General features: G+C 42.1%; 1 protein-coding gene across 1 annotated transcript; it reads left to right on the plus strand.

The window, feature by feature from the left end:
- Positions 1–199: 199 nt before the first annotated feature.
- arl5a (ADP-ribosylation factor-like 5A) lies at positions 200–16417 on the plus strand. Its single transcript, XM_041844759.1, has 6 exons — positions 200–789; positions 13478–13538; positions 13862–14009; positions 14234–14317; positions 15249–15400; positions 15674–16417. Exons 1-6 carry the CDS (start codon positions 744–746, stop codon positions 15720–15722), a joined length of 540 nt encoding a protein of 179 aa, XP_041700693.1. The 5' UTR covers positions 200–743; the 3' UTR covers positions 15723–16417.
- Positions 16418–16630: the final 213 nt, after the last annotated feature.

A 16630-nucleotide genomic window follows, 5' to 3' on the forward strand; every position in this document is an offset into this window, starting at 1 on the left:
GATGGTCCCGATTACTACTTTCTTTATTGCCTCCCTTCTTAGGACAGATATGTTATCTGAAGATGTAGGCTTTGAGTTGGCCCTTCTTATCAAAAAAGAATGTCCTCTTCACTAAAACAGAACACAAAGCAGTGTACAACCAGTGGATACTCACCGGATGACAGTGAATCATTATTTATTCATTGTGATCTCTTTGCTGTCATTCCTTTGTTGTGCAATTTATGTTTGTTTGTCCCACAGGTTCCCTGCATGGACTGAACTGAAGACACTGTGGCATTTTGTGAATGGAAGCAATTGCCTCACTTCAAATTATGGCCTAAAGTGCCTATTGATGCAGTACTACTGTGGGTAATAATTTTCTCTGATTCTCTCTGGAATCCATCCTCACTGGACGGATTGTGGAGAGATTGCAGCTTGGAGTAGGCGTGCGTCGGTGTTGACGACCGCACTCCAGCGGACCAAGCAAGCCAGCTATCGTTGTATTCTCTAGAAATACAATATATACCGCGTCCTGTAATTATATTTCAACCATAAAGGAAAGGCCTTCGTGCACAGATGAAAATGTTATCAAGAAGCGTTGACATTACAGGTTTATTTTTCACCGTCAAATATTGCAAAGTGCAAGTGTGACACTGACAGCAGCATTGCCTGGCTAGCGCGTTAGTAACATCTTCAGGAATTCGCTAGCTAGCAGCTAAATTAATTGGCCGTAGCTAGTTGCGTCGAAAGGCTCTGCAACAGCCATGGGAATACTTTTCACCAAGCTATGGAGGCTTTTCAATCATCAAGGTAAGTCGGTCCATCTATCGTTAACGTCGAGTGTGTAGTTCAATGGATAGTTAGCTAGCTAGTCCAGCTGTTAGCCAACACTACACAGCCAAGCCTGTTCCACTGGTTACAAAGTTGATAACGTTAGCTAGGTACGTTAGGTTACTTGCTAATGCATCATAGCTTTAGTTTTTACCGGGCCTATATCAGTCTAACGTTATTGCCTGTAAAGCTGCCTTTTCTTTACCCAGTTACTGTAGCTAGCCGTTTTGCTGTAATGTACAGTAATACATACATTAGCTAGGTAGTTGAACGATAGATCATCATGTGTTTTGTATATCATCATTGCTAGCTAGCTATATAGCTATCGTCAACACTGCAATGTTCAGAGGGCCTATGTTGTACTAATTAGCTAACGTTATGTCTTTAGCTATTCTGCTTTTCAAGGCCTAACATTGCTAGCTGACGTTACATTGTCATTGTTTGAAGTAGACCGACTCCGTTTTGGCTTAGTAGGCAGAGAAACAGGCACTACAGTACAATGTATAGTAGAATGTTGCATTTTCCTGAGTTCTTTCCCTGGGAAGTGTACTAGTAACGTTAGGTCCCATAAAATGCAGTAGGCTTGTGGTGGGTGTTCATGTGATCTAGGTGTTGTGCCCATATTTAACTAATTTAATGAGAGGTATATTATCAGTTAGGTTAGTTTAGGATCACCGGAGAGTAAAATGGAACTTGAAGTATCACATTTGAGCATGAGCCCAGCTACATTCGTCCCTTTCCCCTCACAGATTGTAGGCTAAAGATGTGCTGATGTCCTCTTTTGTGCAATGTGCATGTGTCTGAATTAGCTGAAAATGTAATCAATTCCTCCCCGCTGAATCCTGAGTTAACTCAATCTGTAAACAGATCTGTGCGAACCCCTGTAACATGAGGCCTGAGGGCAGCAGAGTATTTCTATGGAAAGTTCTGTCTACTCTGGACCGTTCGGTTTTATGTTGAAGGCCTATTCTCAGGGGGTCACTGACTGCGGTAAACAATCACGGATATGGGAACTAAAGTGGTTCACTCGCATGCAGTCAGTAGCAAATTAAGACCCTCGATTTTATTGGGAAGTAGCATCAAGCTCATCACCGTGCACTTTCACCGCCCTGGACCACACATATAACTGCCTTAATTTTGCTGGACCTCAGGAAGAGTAGCTGCTGCCTTGCACCTAATGGGGATACATAATAAATACAGCATAGCATCGCGTGACTGCAAATTTATTATTATTTTTGCACTAGTTGGCTCTACCTGCACCAAAACGCCAATTTGTTTTTAGCACTTTTATTTCTATGACTGATCAAAACTCGTTTTCTCACGGCTCTCTCTTGTCCCTCTGCAGCATACATATTGTGAGCAATATGCTTCGAACATCGAATCGCAATAAAATCACAGTATTAAATAGCAATACATATATAATCGCAATAAATATCCTATAGGCACCTATGTATCGTGATAATATCGTATTGTCAGGTACCTGGCAATTCCCAGCCCTAATAAAAACTGTGGATGGAAACGTGGCTACTGCCACATCAGAATGTGTTTACCCAAGGATGAAAATGAAGGAATGACTCATTCTGAATGACGGCGACTCTTGTCTGTTGTCCTAGCCTGGTCCCAGATATGCTTGTGCTTTCTCTAACTCCATTGCTGTCATTGTCAAGCCAAACATTTATGGCATGGCAATTCCATAAGGAGTTTACAATAGAGATACTGTTGTCCCAGCCTGGACGGCTTGCCTCTAACAAAATACAACACCATCTTTTTTTTACCTGTTACTACCAGAGACAGGCATACCTCCAACCCAAACCATGTCCTATCATGCATTGCTTTTTATGCTTTTCAAGGCTGCCGAAAAGGGAAATGATCAGTGTTGTCAACTTTTTACCCAGTTTCTTCAGTCAGGCGAACTATTGTTACAGGCTTACAGCACCCCTCCTATCTGCTCTACATGAGATTATTTTTTGCGTATATAGCCTAAAATTGTACACTGTCTGGTGTCTTTTAAAATATACATGACCCATTTCTGAGCGGCTCCATATTGGTTCAGTTAGAGCGATACTGTAGCTGAATTGTCTTATAAAAACGTAGGCTAGTTTCATTGGACTCTCCTCTCACAATGTCATTATTTTCTAATATAATGACCTTGTCCTCTCACATATAGGTTTATTGTAATTGGCTATGTCCTGTGTCTGAGGAAGGCTTTAATTGGTAGTCGTCTACCAGCAACAGTGTTCCACATGTCATAAAGCCCATGGGGCGAGAGGCGTTCCGTTTGTGCTGCGGTTTCAGTAGTAGGTCAAACAGGAATTCCAAAGACTCTTCTCACTGTGGGGGTTTAAATGGAACAAAGGCAGCTCATTCACAAGGTGAAGGACAAATACAATAGACTAGCACAGAACCAGTTACAGTGGTTATTTACAGTAAATAGGGACGGTAGTAGAGTGTGGATGGAACTGTATGCATACATTTTAACTGCTCACACAGCCTAAAGCAACTGAGCGACCTTTGCAACTGAGACAAGATTTTATGCATTTGCTTACACAAGACTAACTGATGGTGATCTCAAACTATGGTGACTCAGCTGTGTGCTCTGTGCAATCTGCATTTTGCATTGGCTGCAAAAAAAAGCTCATAGTAAGGTTTGTATCAGGTTCAAAACAAGTCAGTGTCTACATTACCTAATGGCATAGATAATGCCCCCCCCATGGAATGTTGGCTTCCAATGCTACTATTGTGTCATCTCTAGCTAGGAATATACAGTTTTTTCAGAAAGCAAAAATAGGAATTTCACTTTCCTTAAACATTTACCAAAGTGGTCTTCTACTATTTGTTCAGTTGTAATAAAATTAGACTACTCCATTGACTGACAGACTGTGAAGACAGTCCAGAGTAGTTCAAGTAGGTGAAGTGGATTAACCTGGGATAACAGTAACAGAATGACATCATGGGTGAATGGCACAATCTGTACTATACAGAAATGCATAGTTATGGATATGTGATGTATTCATTGTTATGTATCATTAATATGTACACAAAGGTAGAAAAATGCAGTATTTGGGTATTATTCTACAACTTGGCTATTATTCTAATGGGAGAGGTGACATTGCTAAGCTACAGGACTGTTTTGCTAGCACAGACTGGAATATGTTCCGGGATTCTTCAGATAGCATTGAGGAGTACACCACATCAGTCACTGGCTTCATCAATAAGTGCATCGATGACGTCGTCCCCGCAGTGACTGTACGTACATACTCCAACCAGAAGCCATGGATTACAGGTAACATCTGCACTGAGCTAAAGGGTAGAGCTGCCGCTTTCAAGGAGCGGGACTCTAACCCGGACACTTATAAGAAGTCCCGCTATGCCCTCCGACGTACCATCCAAACAGGCAAAGAGTCAATACCGGACTTAGATTGAATCGTACTACACCGGCTCTGACGCTCGTCGGATGTGGCAGGGCTTGAAAACTATTCCAGACTACAAAGGGAAGCACAGCCACGAGCTGCCCAGTGACACAAGCCTACCAGACGAGCTAAATCACTTCTATGCTCGCTTCGAGGCAAGCAACACTGAAGCATGCATGAGAGCACCAGCTGTTCCGGATGACTATGTGATCACGCTCTCCGTAGCCGATGTGAGTAAGACTTTTAAGCAGGTCAACATTCACAAGGCCGCAGGGCCAGATTTGCATACCACCTCAACAGATCCACAGATGATGCAATCTCTATTGCACTCCACACTGCCCTTTCCCACCTAGACAAGAGGAACACTTACGTGAGAATGCTATTCATTGACTACAGCTCAGCGTTCAACACCATAATGCCCTCAAAGCTCATCACTAAGCTAAGGATCCTGGGGCTAAACACCTCCCTCTGCAACTGGATCCTGGACTTCCTGACGGGCCGCCCCCAGGTGGTAAGGGTAGGTAACAACACATCGTTGTACCTCAACACGGGGGCCCCTCAGGGGTGCGTGCTCAGTCCCCTCCTGTACTCCCTGTTCACCCATGACTGCATGGCCAGGCACGATTCCAACACCATCATTAAGTTTGCTGACGACACAACAGTGGTAGGCCTGATCACCGACAATGATGAGACAGCCTATAGGGAGGAGGTCAGAGACCTGGCCGTGTGGTGCCAGGATAACAACCTCTCCCTCAACGTGATCAAGACAAAGGAGATGATTGTGGACTACAGGAAAAAAATAAAGAGGACTGAGCACGCCCCCATTCTCATCGACGGGGCTGTAAAGGAACCGGTTGAGAGCTTCAAGTTCCTTGGTGTCCACATCACCAATTAACTATCATGGTCCAAACACACCAAGACAGTCGTGAAGAGGGCACGACAAATCCTATTACCCCTCAGGAGACTGAAAAGATTTGGCATGGGTCCTCAGATCCTCAAAAAGTTCTACAGCTGCACCATCGAGAGCATCCTGACTGGTTGCATCACCGCCTGGTATGGCAACTGCTCGGCCTCCGACCGCAAGGCACTACAGAGGGTAGTGCGTACGGCCCAGTACATCACTGGGGCCAAGCTTCCTGCCATCCAGGACCTCTATACCAGGCGGTGTCAGAGGAAGGCCCTCAAAATTGTCAAAGACTACAGCCACCCTAGTCATAGACTGTTCTCTCTGCTACCGCACGGCAAGCGGTACCGGAGCGCCAAGTCTAGGTCCAAAAGGCTTCTCAACAGCTTCTACCCCCAAGCCATAAGACTCCTGAACATGGAGTCCCCACCCCATCCCCCTCTTTTACGCTGCTGCTACTCTGTTTTATTATTTATGCATAGTCACTTTAACTCTACCCACATGTACATATTACCTCAATTACCTCGACTAGCCGGTGCCCCCGCACATTGACTCTGCACCGGTAACCCCCCCCATGTACAGTGAAGGGAAAAAAGTATTTGATCCCCTGCTGATTTTGTACGTTTGCCCACTGACAAAGACATGATCAGTCTATAATTTTAATGGTAGGTTTATTTGAACAGTGAGAGACAGAATAACAACAAAAAAAATCCAGAAAAACGCATGTCAAAAATGTTATAAATGTATTTGCATTTTATAGAGGGAAAGTACGTTTTGTGTTGGTTATGATGATAATACAGCATTCCTCCTCCTCCAAACACGGCGAGTTGAGTTGATGCCAAAGAGCTCGATTTTGGTCTCATCTGACCACAACACTTTCACCTAGTTCTCCTCTGAATCATTCAGATGTTCATTGGCAAACTTCAGACGGGCCTGTACAGTGGGGAAAAAAAGTATTTAGTCAGCCACCAATTGTGCAAGTTCTCCCACTTAAAAAGATGAGAGAGGCCTGTAATTTTCATCATAGGTACACGTCAACTATGACAGACAAAATGAGAAAAAAATCCAGAAAAAATCACATTGTAGGATTTTTTAATGAATGTATTTGCAAATTATGGTGGAAAATAAGTATTTGGTCAATAACAAAAGTTTCTCAATACTTTGTTATATACCCTTTGTTTGCAATGACACAGGTCAAACGTTTTCTGTAAGTCTTCACAAGGTTTTCACACACTGTTGCTGGTATTTTGGCCCATTCCTCCATGCAGATCTCCTCTAGAGCAGTGATGTTTTGGGGCTGTCGCTGGGCAACACAGACTTTCAACTCCCTCCAAAGATTTTCTATGGGGTTGAGATCTGGAGACTGGCTAGGCCACTCCAGGACCTTGAAATGCTTCTTACGAAGCCACTCCTTCGTTGCCCGGGCGGTGTGTTTGGGATCATTGTCATGCTGAAAGACCCAGCCACGTTTCATCTTCAATGCCCTTGCTGATGGAAGGAGGTTTTCACTCAAAATCTCACGATACATGGCCCCATTCATTCTTTCCTTTACACGGATCAGTCATCCTGGTCCCTTTGCAGAAAAACAGCCCCAAAGCATGATGTTTCCACCCCCATGCTTCACAGTAGGTATGGTGTTCTTTGGATGCAACTCAGCATTCTTTGTCCTCCAAACACGACGAGTTGAGTTTTTACCAAAAAGTTCTATTTTGGTTTCATCTGACATTCTCCCAATCCTCTTCTGGATCATCCAAATGCATTTTAGCAAACTTCAGATGGGCCTGGACATGTACTGGCTTAAGCAGGGGGACACGTCTGTCACTGCAGGATTTGAGTCCCTGGCGGCGTAGTGTGTTACTGATGGTAGGCTTTGTTACTTTGGTCCCAGCTCTCTGCAGGTCATTCACTAGGTCCCCCCGTGTGGTTCTGGGATTTTTGCTCACCATTCTTGTGATCATTTTGACCCCACGGGGTGAGATCTTGCGTGGAGCCCCAGATCGGGGGAGATTATCAGTGGTCTTGTATGTCTTCCATTTCCTAATAATTGCTCCCACAGTTGATTTCTTCAAACCAAGCTGCTTACCTATTGCAGATTCAGTCTTCCCAGCCTGGTGCAGGTCTACAATTTTGTTTCTGGTGTCCTTTGACAGCTCTTTGGTCTTGGCCATAGTGGAGTTTGGAGTGTGACTGTTTGAGGTTGTGGACAGGTGTCTTTTATACTGATAACAACTTCAAACAGGTGCCATTAATACAGGTAACGAGTGGAGGACAGAGGAGCCTCTTAAAGAAAAAGTTACAGGTCTGTGAGAGCCAGAAATCTTGCTTGTTTGTAGGTGACCAAATACATATTTTCCACCATAATTTGCAAATAAATTAATAAAAAATCCTACAATGTGATTTTCTGGATTATTTTTTCTCAATTTGTCTGTCATAGTTGACGTGTACCTATGATGAAAATTACAGGCCTCTCTCATCTTTTTAAGTGGGAGAACTTGCACAATTGGTGGCTGACTAAATACTTTTTTTCCCCACTGTATATGTGCTTTCTTGAGCAGGGGGACCTTACGGGCGCTGCAGGATTTCAGTCCTTTACGGCGTAGTGTGTTACCAATAGTTTTCTTGGTGACTATGGTCCCAGCTGCCTTGAGATCATTGACAAGATCCTCCCGTGTAGTTCTGGGCTGATTCCTCACCGTTCTCATGATCATTGCAACTCCACAAGGTGAGATCTTGCATGGAACCCCAGGCCGAGGGAGATTGACAGTTCTTTTGTGTTTCTTCCATTTGCGAATAATCGCACCAACTGTTGTCACCTTCTCACCAAGCTGCTTGGCGATGGTCTTGTAGCCCATTCCAGCCGTGTGTAGGTCTACAATCTTGTCCCTGACATCCTTGGAGAGCTCTTTGGTCTTGGCCATGGTGGAGAGTTTGGAATCTGATTGATTGCTTCTGTGGACAGGTGTCTTTTATACAGGTAACAAGCTGAGATTAGGAGCACTCCCTTTAGAGTGTGCTCCTAATCTCAGCTCGTTACCTGTATAAAAGACACCTGGGAGCCAGAAATCTTTCTGATTGAGAGGGGGTCAAATACTTATTTCCCTAATTAAAATCCAATCCAACTTTTTTTACATGCGTTTTTCTGGATTTTGTTGTTATTCTTTCTCTCACTGTTCAAATAAACCTACCATTTAAAATTATAGACTGACCATTTCTTTGTCAGTGGGCAAACGTACAAAATCAGCAGGGGATCAAATACTTTTTTCCCTCATAGCCTCCCTACTGTTATTTTACTGCTGCTCTTTAGTTATTTGCTTTTATTCTTTAAATAAAAAAAAATAAAAATAAAAAGACATTGTTGGTTAAGGGCTTGTAAGTAAGCATTTCACTGTAATGTCTACACCTGTTGTATTCGGCGCATATAACATTTGATTAACAGGAGAGGTAGACGGGGAGAGCGAGAGGAAGGGGTTGTCCAGAGTTATGAGCTGAACATAACAGTTTGCCAGTGGAAGGGAGGACAGTAGCAGGTGACCCAACTGTGGTTTGACTACTATTATCATTTCCCATTTTAGGCTATTCAATTGCAGTCATTCTGTTACAGATTTTTCGGTCATTCTGTTACAAATTTCATTTTAATCACTTAATAAATCATAAACAAAATGATCAGTAAAAACACTAACTGGTAGGTCTACCTTTTACTTGTTACTTCGTGAACTTTCATTATCCTCCTTCCTCATGAGGGAGAGAAATTAGAAAATATCTTAAAGATATCAGAATCACCTTTATTCGCCAAGTATATTTGCACATACTCAGAATATTACTTGGTGATATGGTGCTGATAGTGATAGACAACATTCAGAGACAAAATACAGGCAGCAAAGCTTAAACAAAGTTTGCATACATTACATACAGATATGTGTTGTTGTAACAGAATTACAACACACTAGGCAATATTTCTTAACCCTTTACACTAGTAACTAGTAAAAATCGATACAGTCACATATCGGGATATTGTTTTTGACTATGTATAATTTTGACAATACCGCAATATATTTTTGAGCTAGTTTGCTGTAACTGCAGCAAAACTCCAGTATTTTTCCTTCATAGCTTGTAGATCCATCTTCTTTTTAAATAGGGAGCCCATTTGTTTTCAGCACTTATTTCCATGACCTGATCAAACTCGTTTTGTCATGGTCCTCTTTTGTCCCTCTGCAGCAGACATATTGTGAGCAATATGTTAGGAACATTGAATCGCAATACATATAGAATCGTGAGAATCTCAATACATATTGTATCACCACCTAAGTATTGTGATATTGTATCGCTATTCCCAGCCCTACTTTACACTTGTATACGGGTTGAAAATGGCAGATTTGGACACTGATAAGTGCCTAAATTGGAACGCCGACAGTAGCTGTATAGTAACATGCTATACATGACATCCGAGCTCAGGATCTCCACTTCACAGCACTGTATCGGTTATGACTGACAGCCGTTCTGAACTTGAGCACCGCGCGCAACAAGAAGTTGCTCCCCATCCCGCTAATTGGCAATTTTTGCAAATGTTTTGATGTCTGAATGAGGGAAATGCTGTAAATTAAGAGGACTCTATGTATTTTTTTAAAAAGATGAGTCATGGAGGATTATAATAAATACCGCTTTGATGTCATGCAAGCCAAACACCCATGAGTCCAAGTGTGCACTTCACATCATAAAATGCATGTACTGTAATATACACTGAGCGTACAAAACATTAAGAACACCTTCCTAATATTGAGTTGCACCCCTGAGTTTGTACACTCAGTGCACGGTGTCAACGTTTATGATCACTGTTTTATGTATCCTGGGTTTCCCTGAACAGAATTAGTTTGTTTGTTGGATTGTCAAGACAATTTGCCGTGGACCACGCATCTGAAGGCACTCATGACTCCATTCTGTGCACACCAAAATTAGTCTGCTTCTCTGAATTGCCTTGTGAAAGCCTAATACTGTAAGATCGTATTTTATAATTTAGCTAGTCATGTGGGCAATAGATCAAGCTTTCAAATAATGCCCACTTGACCCAGATTGCGATTTAATCAGGCTGTTTTTGATTGTGTAAACAACAGTAATTGTGTGATGGCAGGGATGCACGGCTGAGTTCCAAACAAAGGTGTGTTTGCTCTAGTTCCTTAACGGCACAGCTAGGAGAGCTAGTCGAAGTCTCTTCTTTCAGTCATAAGTGCATTGAAATTACTTAAGAACTGTGCACACTTTGACTTCTCAAATTTTTTGTCTTATGTTTCACCTTCCCCAAATGTCCCAAGGATATTCTTATCATGTTACTGAATTTATCCAGAGTATTTTCAGATCAACAAATGCGGCGAAAAGAACAGTAAATCGCACATAAAATCAACAGTGTAATGTTTGGATTCAGTCTTGTCATGTGAACTGTTGTCCTCACCTTTTAATCTAATCATTTTCCCATTATCTCCTAACTGTTCCCTTTTAATTGCTACCACGGTTATGCATAATTTCAGCAAAATTAAATATAAATGTTGATATTAGTTGGTAAGGGTCATAATATTATTGTGTTTCGATGTACAGTACCAGTCAAAAGTTTGGTCACACCTACTCATTCCAGGGTTTTTCTTAATTTTTTACTATTTTCTACATTGTAGAATAATAGTGAAGACATCAAAACTATGAAATAACACATGGAATCATGTAGTAACCAAAAAAGTATTAAACAAATCAAAATATATTTGAGATTCTTCAAAGTAGCAACCCTTTGCCTTGATGACAGCTTTGCACACTTGGTATTCTCTCAACCAGCTTCATGAGGTAGTCACCTGGAGTGCATTTCAATTAACAGGTGTGCCTTGTTAAAAGTAAAGTTGTGGAATTTCTTTCCTTAATGCGTTTGAGCCAATCAGTTGTGTTGTGACACGGTAGGGGTGGTATACAGAAGATAGTCCTATTTGGCAGAAGACCAAGTTCATATTATGGCAAGAACAGCTCAAATAAGCGAAGAGAAACAACAGTCCATCATTACTTTAAGACTTGAAGGTCAGTCAATCGGGAAAATTTAAAAAACGTAGAAAATGTCTTCAAGTGCATTTGCAAAAACTATCAAGCGCTATGATGAAACTGGCTCTCATGAAGACCGCCACAGGAAAGGAAGACCCAGTGTTACCTCTGCTGCAGAGGATAAGTTCATTAGAGTTACCAGCCTCAGAAATCGGCAATTAACTGCACCTCAGATTGCACCTCATGGTCGAATTGCTGCAAAGAAACCACTACTAAATGACACCAATAAGAAGAAGAGACTAACTTGGGACAAGAAACACGGGCAATGGACATGTAAATAGACTGGTGTAAATCTGTCCTTTGGTCTGATGAGTCCAAATTTGAGATTTTTGGTTCCAACCGCCGTGTCTTTGTGAGACGCAGAGTAGGTGAACAGATGATCTCCGCATGTGTGGTTCCCACCGTGAAGCATGGAGGAGGAGGTGTGATGGTGTGGGGGTACTTTGCTGGTGACACTGCCTGTGCTTTATTTAGAATTCAAGGCACACTTAACCAGCATGGCTACCACAGCATTCTACAGAGATATGCCATCCCATCTGGTTTGAGATGGTTTGGGATGAGTTGAACCGCAGAGTGAAGGAAAAGCAGCCAACAAGTACTCAGCATATGTGGGACCTGTTGGAAAAGCATTCCAGGTGACTACCTCGTGAAGCTGGTTGAGAGAATGCAAAGCTGTCATCAAGGCAAAGGGTGGCTACTTTGAAGAATATAAAATATATAACACTTTTTTGGTTACTGCATGATTCCATATGTGTTATTTCATAGTTTTGATGTCTTCACTATTATTCTACAATGTAGAAAATAGTAAAAATAAAGAAAAACCCTTGAATAAATATGTGTACAGACTTTTGACTTGTGGTATAGTAGATGTTTTCTAAGACCCCTTTTCCATCTGTTTGACCAGAAATCAAAGCCTTTGATTATTCAAATTTTACGATGGAAATGTTTGGGGTGGAAAAAAAAATATATATATATATAAATATATATATATATATATATATATATATATATATATATATATATACCTTTATTAAAAAAAATATACACTCTTAGCTTCCATTTGATGCCAAATTTGTTGTGCTCCTATGAACTTCACGTTGGTGCACATGGGTCCTTTTACATGGAAATGACCGGAGGACATAAGGAGATGCTGGTGATAATGACTGAGGAGCAGTGTTGGCGGGGTGTAGGCTACTGTTCCTTATCTGCAGTACTGGATCAGTCAAACTATAAGTGAGTCCCAGTGCCTTAGACTAAACATGGGATATTGTCCTGCAGGAATGCCAAAAAACATGTAGAGACGGAAACTGACTCTCTCCCCTCTTGAGCCTTATGGCCCAGAAACTAACAAGGCTCTAGTTGGTCTTGAGGTTCCCTCTCATTTCTGGTTTTCTTGGGTTGTGAAGACAAAAGATTCACTTCTGTAATTTCTGTCCTGCTCAACCAGCATTTCCTTGTCAGTCACATGATTAGTCTACATAAGTTTGTCAAATGGGCATGAGTAAGGAGATGGGAGTGATGTGAAAAGGAGAGAGTATTGAGTAGGCCTATCTCTAGATCCAATCCAAACACACTATACTCCTGTCTGCAGCTTTCAAAAGGGGAGTGGTTAGGCTATTTGTTCAGCGTTGTTAGTAATAATTTTGCTCAGCCTGGGCTATGCCCATATCTGGCTGGATTTTCTTTGGTAATACTGTACATTTCTCAAATTCCAGTCAAGGTGTTTATTTATTTCACCTTTATTTAGGTGTGGTTACGTATAGGCGACAGTATTTACATGGAGCTGTTTGAGTCCAGATGGCTTTGGCTTTGCTGGATGACCAGGTGGTGGCTCAGTATCCGTCCATCCATTCCCAACAGCTGCTGCTTTCAGCTTGAGCAAGCACAACACTGAGACCACTCACCCTAGTGTAGGCCTATCTGTGCGGGTGCGTTCCCCTCCCCCCTCTTCTCTGGCACTGCTATGTCTCAGAGAGTGAGAGAGCAGTGTGAAAATGTGTAAAACATAGCAGTTTTTCACTGTCAAATCTCGAAGTCTGCTCCAATAAAGAATGGATTGTTTATTGGAGTAGTTCATGGCTGTGCTTTGGAGATCTGAGGTCCTTTGTTTGAACAATATCAACAGTGTTTTAGAAGAAAATGAAGAATGGTGCTGCTCCCTATTGGGTGCATAGGTCAGCCACTGGGCATTGAAGTCAGACTTATTTTTTAAGTTTATAGCCTGAGTCTTGTGATTATTTGTACGTGTTTTAAAACGTATTTCTTCTCACTCTTTTTCTTTCAGAGCACAAGGTTATTATTGTGGGCCTGGACAATGCGGGGAAGACCACCATACTTTACCAGTTGTAAGTATTTTGCCTACTGTTAGTAGATACAGATAGGTCTATAGAAGGGGAAAACCGTGGTACAACAAGAACAGTAGACACATTTCCTCTCACAACTAGGGGGGATTTCATAATGTTTATTTTTCTGCTAAATGAGAAATAGTGACCTTAGCTTAAATACCTTTTGGCTAACCCACTTATGGAAGAATGTGATACAATAGGGAATAGATTTACAAAATTACCTGTTGACAACCTCATTGTTCTCATGCCTACCAACATTCTCACTGACTTGATTGTTGTTTTGCATTGAAATTGATAACCTCCTTTTGTGCTTGTGTTTGCAGTTCTATGAACGAGGTGGTCCACACATCTCCTACAATAGGCAGCAACGTGGAGGAGATAGTGGTGAACAACACGCACTTCCTGATGTGGGACATCGGAGGACAGGAGTCACTGAGATCCTCCTGGAACACGTACTACACTAACACAGAGGTCAGACCACGTACTGTGGATGGATGGCAGTTGTTTGTTGAACTGTTAGCTTGTGTGTGTCTTGAATTAAATTAGGCAGTCTGGTAACATGTAACAAAAACTGCTCAACTATATTGCTATGTAATTACATTGTTATTACCTAGATATAAGAGCAACTTAATGTAAACTGTTACGACTGTCTTTTTAATGTCCTTTCTTATGTCTCTCCCAATCTTTCTCTCCAGTTTGTGATCGTAGTGGTGGACAGCACAGACAGAGAGAGAATCTCTGTCACCAAAGAGGAGCTCTACAGAATGCTTGCACATGAAGTGAGTTTTGGTGTTCTTGGCCATGTTTTATAGTGCACACTGCACACAATATTTGTGTCAACGTAGAATGAGTTCAATATAACAAAATATTTTTATAACTAAGATAGACCACAGCCTGTTGTTTCCAGTGGGAACAAATTAGTAATAGTGGGCAGAACAAGCAAGGAAGTGGGCAGAGCCAAGCACGAGCTAGCGAGATCCTATTGGCGTGTTCTAGCAAACATTTGCATATTTCCGTTCCGGAACGCCTACTCTGTGAAGTGCGCGTGTGCAATAACTCAATTTGCCTTTGCACTCCTTATAAACACACCATTTTTTTTAAAACTTTGGCAAAGGGTAAAGTCTACAAAACTTTGTCCATTCTGTTTGAAAAATATTCTAGTTTTGGGAACAGAAAACTGTATTGAGATCAAATGGTTTATTAATGAGAAAATTTGCAGAATGTCGGCCAAAATCCATCTTGTTCCATCTTCTCCCGCTGCCGGCCACTGGGCTTCCTCTCACTACCATATTTGGTAGTGAATGGAAACGCCAAGCGGATGCTTGACATTTATACGTCCAGTGAAATATCTGTCTCATTGTTCTATCTGTGATATAACCCTCAGCCTAGCAGACATGGCAGCAGCCTATGTTCTATGATGGTCAATGAGCATATGGCCACCTCTCAATTTCTTTCTCCTCATCCTCCTCCCTCCTTGTATTTACTCTTTAATTGAAAATACATGAGTTCTTCTCACTTTCCTTCTCCTCCCTCCCAGTAATCATGCCTTAGAACTCAAACTCAAATCACATTTTACTGGTCGCATATACATATTTAGCAGATGCTATTGCGGGTGTAGCGAAATGCTTGTAACAAAGTTGCTTAGGAGCTGGAGACAGAGCGGCCATGTCTATCGGCGCCATCTTGTCATCCACCCTCCTCTCTCGTCAGGACCTGAAGAAGGCGGGCCTGCTGATTTTTGCTAACAAACAGGATGTGAAGGGCTGTATGTCTGTGGCTGAGATCTCCCAGAGCCTGCAGCTCACCTCAGTCAAAGACCACCAGTGGCACATCCAGGCCTGCTGCGCCCTCACCGGGGAGGGGTAAGAGAATGGAGGCCTTTTTATTTCTTTTAATTTAACCATTATTTATGCTGGTTATTCTCGTTGAGATGAAAGCTCTTTTGCAAGAGACCTGGTCCAACATTCATACAGTAGGGCAGTGTTGCTCATCTTTTTTTAGTGCCAGGGACCGGCAAGCTATGGTCTTTCCTCCTTGGAGGGTCGCTTACATTAAAACTAGCATTTGTCTTATTCCCACTTATATGCTGAAAATGACATTCTCTCTCTCTTGCCATCCTGTCTCCCTACCTCCAGGTTGTGCCAGGGCCTGGAGTGGATGATGTCACGACTGCGGGTCAGATGACCTTTGACCTTGATCAACAACAACAGCGTGCTGTTCCTCTCTTCTCTCCACACCTTCAGTCCTGAGGGATGTGGTGGGTGGTTGACAGGCGACCCTTTTCCTCTCCATGAGACTCTGACTTAACCTGGTCGGCCAGACAACTTTCCTACCAGGATGTTGTTTTTCTGCTGCGTGTTTATTTATTTCTACAGAACACTGATCTGCTCTGACTGAGAACTGTGAACAACCAGAACTTTACCACTCTACCATTTCAGGATCCATTCTGGAAAGAAAAACTAAACAAAAGACTCATATGAAATCCAGTGTATTTAATTTCTGAATCTGCACGCTTGGTTTTCATGCTATAAGAAATAGGGAATACTTGGGACAGCTCAGACTTAAGAGGAGTCGTCTTTAGTTGTGTGTGAGTGGGCCTGCCTGCCCAGAGTGGCCTTGTTGCAGTATTGTCGGACTGCCTGAGGTGGTGGTATTGCCCTGTGTGTACAGTCCAGTATTTACATTACATCTGCATCCCAAATGGAATATATATATGGATATAGGGTGTCATTTGGAATGCACATTACATTACCTTGTGCCTGCTGCGTCCGAATCCTCACATGATGGCGGCTGAAGACACTGAATCAAAGAACACAAGAGGGAGAAACCCAACTCTCTCAGCTCATATGAAATACAGTGAATAAAATGTGTGTTTTTAAGTTTTGGGTGATTACATATGTCATAAATGTGTTTTCATTTTACAGGTAAGTATTATTCCTCTGTGTATGGTTTCTAAACAGTGGGTTGTCTTCATATAACCTTGTAATTGTTGGTTTTATGTATTGCCATTCTTCAACCAACCTCTGGGGGCAGTATGTTCTGCTGTGGACCATTGGACTCATGTTCAACATTCTTTCAGAGTGGCCGCTGAC

The sequence above is a fragment of the Coregonus clupeaformis genome, chromosome 23, assembly GCF_020615455.1.
Source record: "Coregonus clupeaformis isolate EN_2021a chromosome 23, ASM2061545v1, whole genome shotgun sequence".
In the NCBI taxonomy this organism is placed as follows: domain Eukaryota; kingdom Metazoa; phylum Chordata; class Actinopteri; order Salmoniformes; family Salmonidae; genus Coregonus; species Coregonus clupeaformis.

Bases quoted from the DNA above. Each gene is read 5' to 3' on its own strand.
- arl5a (XM_041844759.1), top strand. From the start codon at position 744: ATGGGAATACTTTTCACCAAGCTATGGAGGCTTTTCAATCATCAAG. The intron at 13,539-13,861 runs GTAAGTATTTTG...TTGTGTTTGCAG, and splicing joins ACCACCATACTTTACCAGTT to TTCTATGAACGAGGTGGTCC. The intron at 14,318-15,248 runs GTGAGTTTTGGT...CTCTCTCGTCAG, and splicing joins ACAGAATGCTTGCACATGAA to GACCTGAAGAAGGCGGGCCT.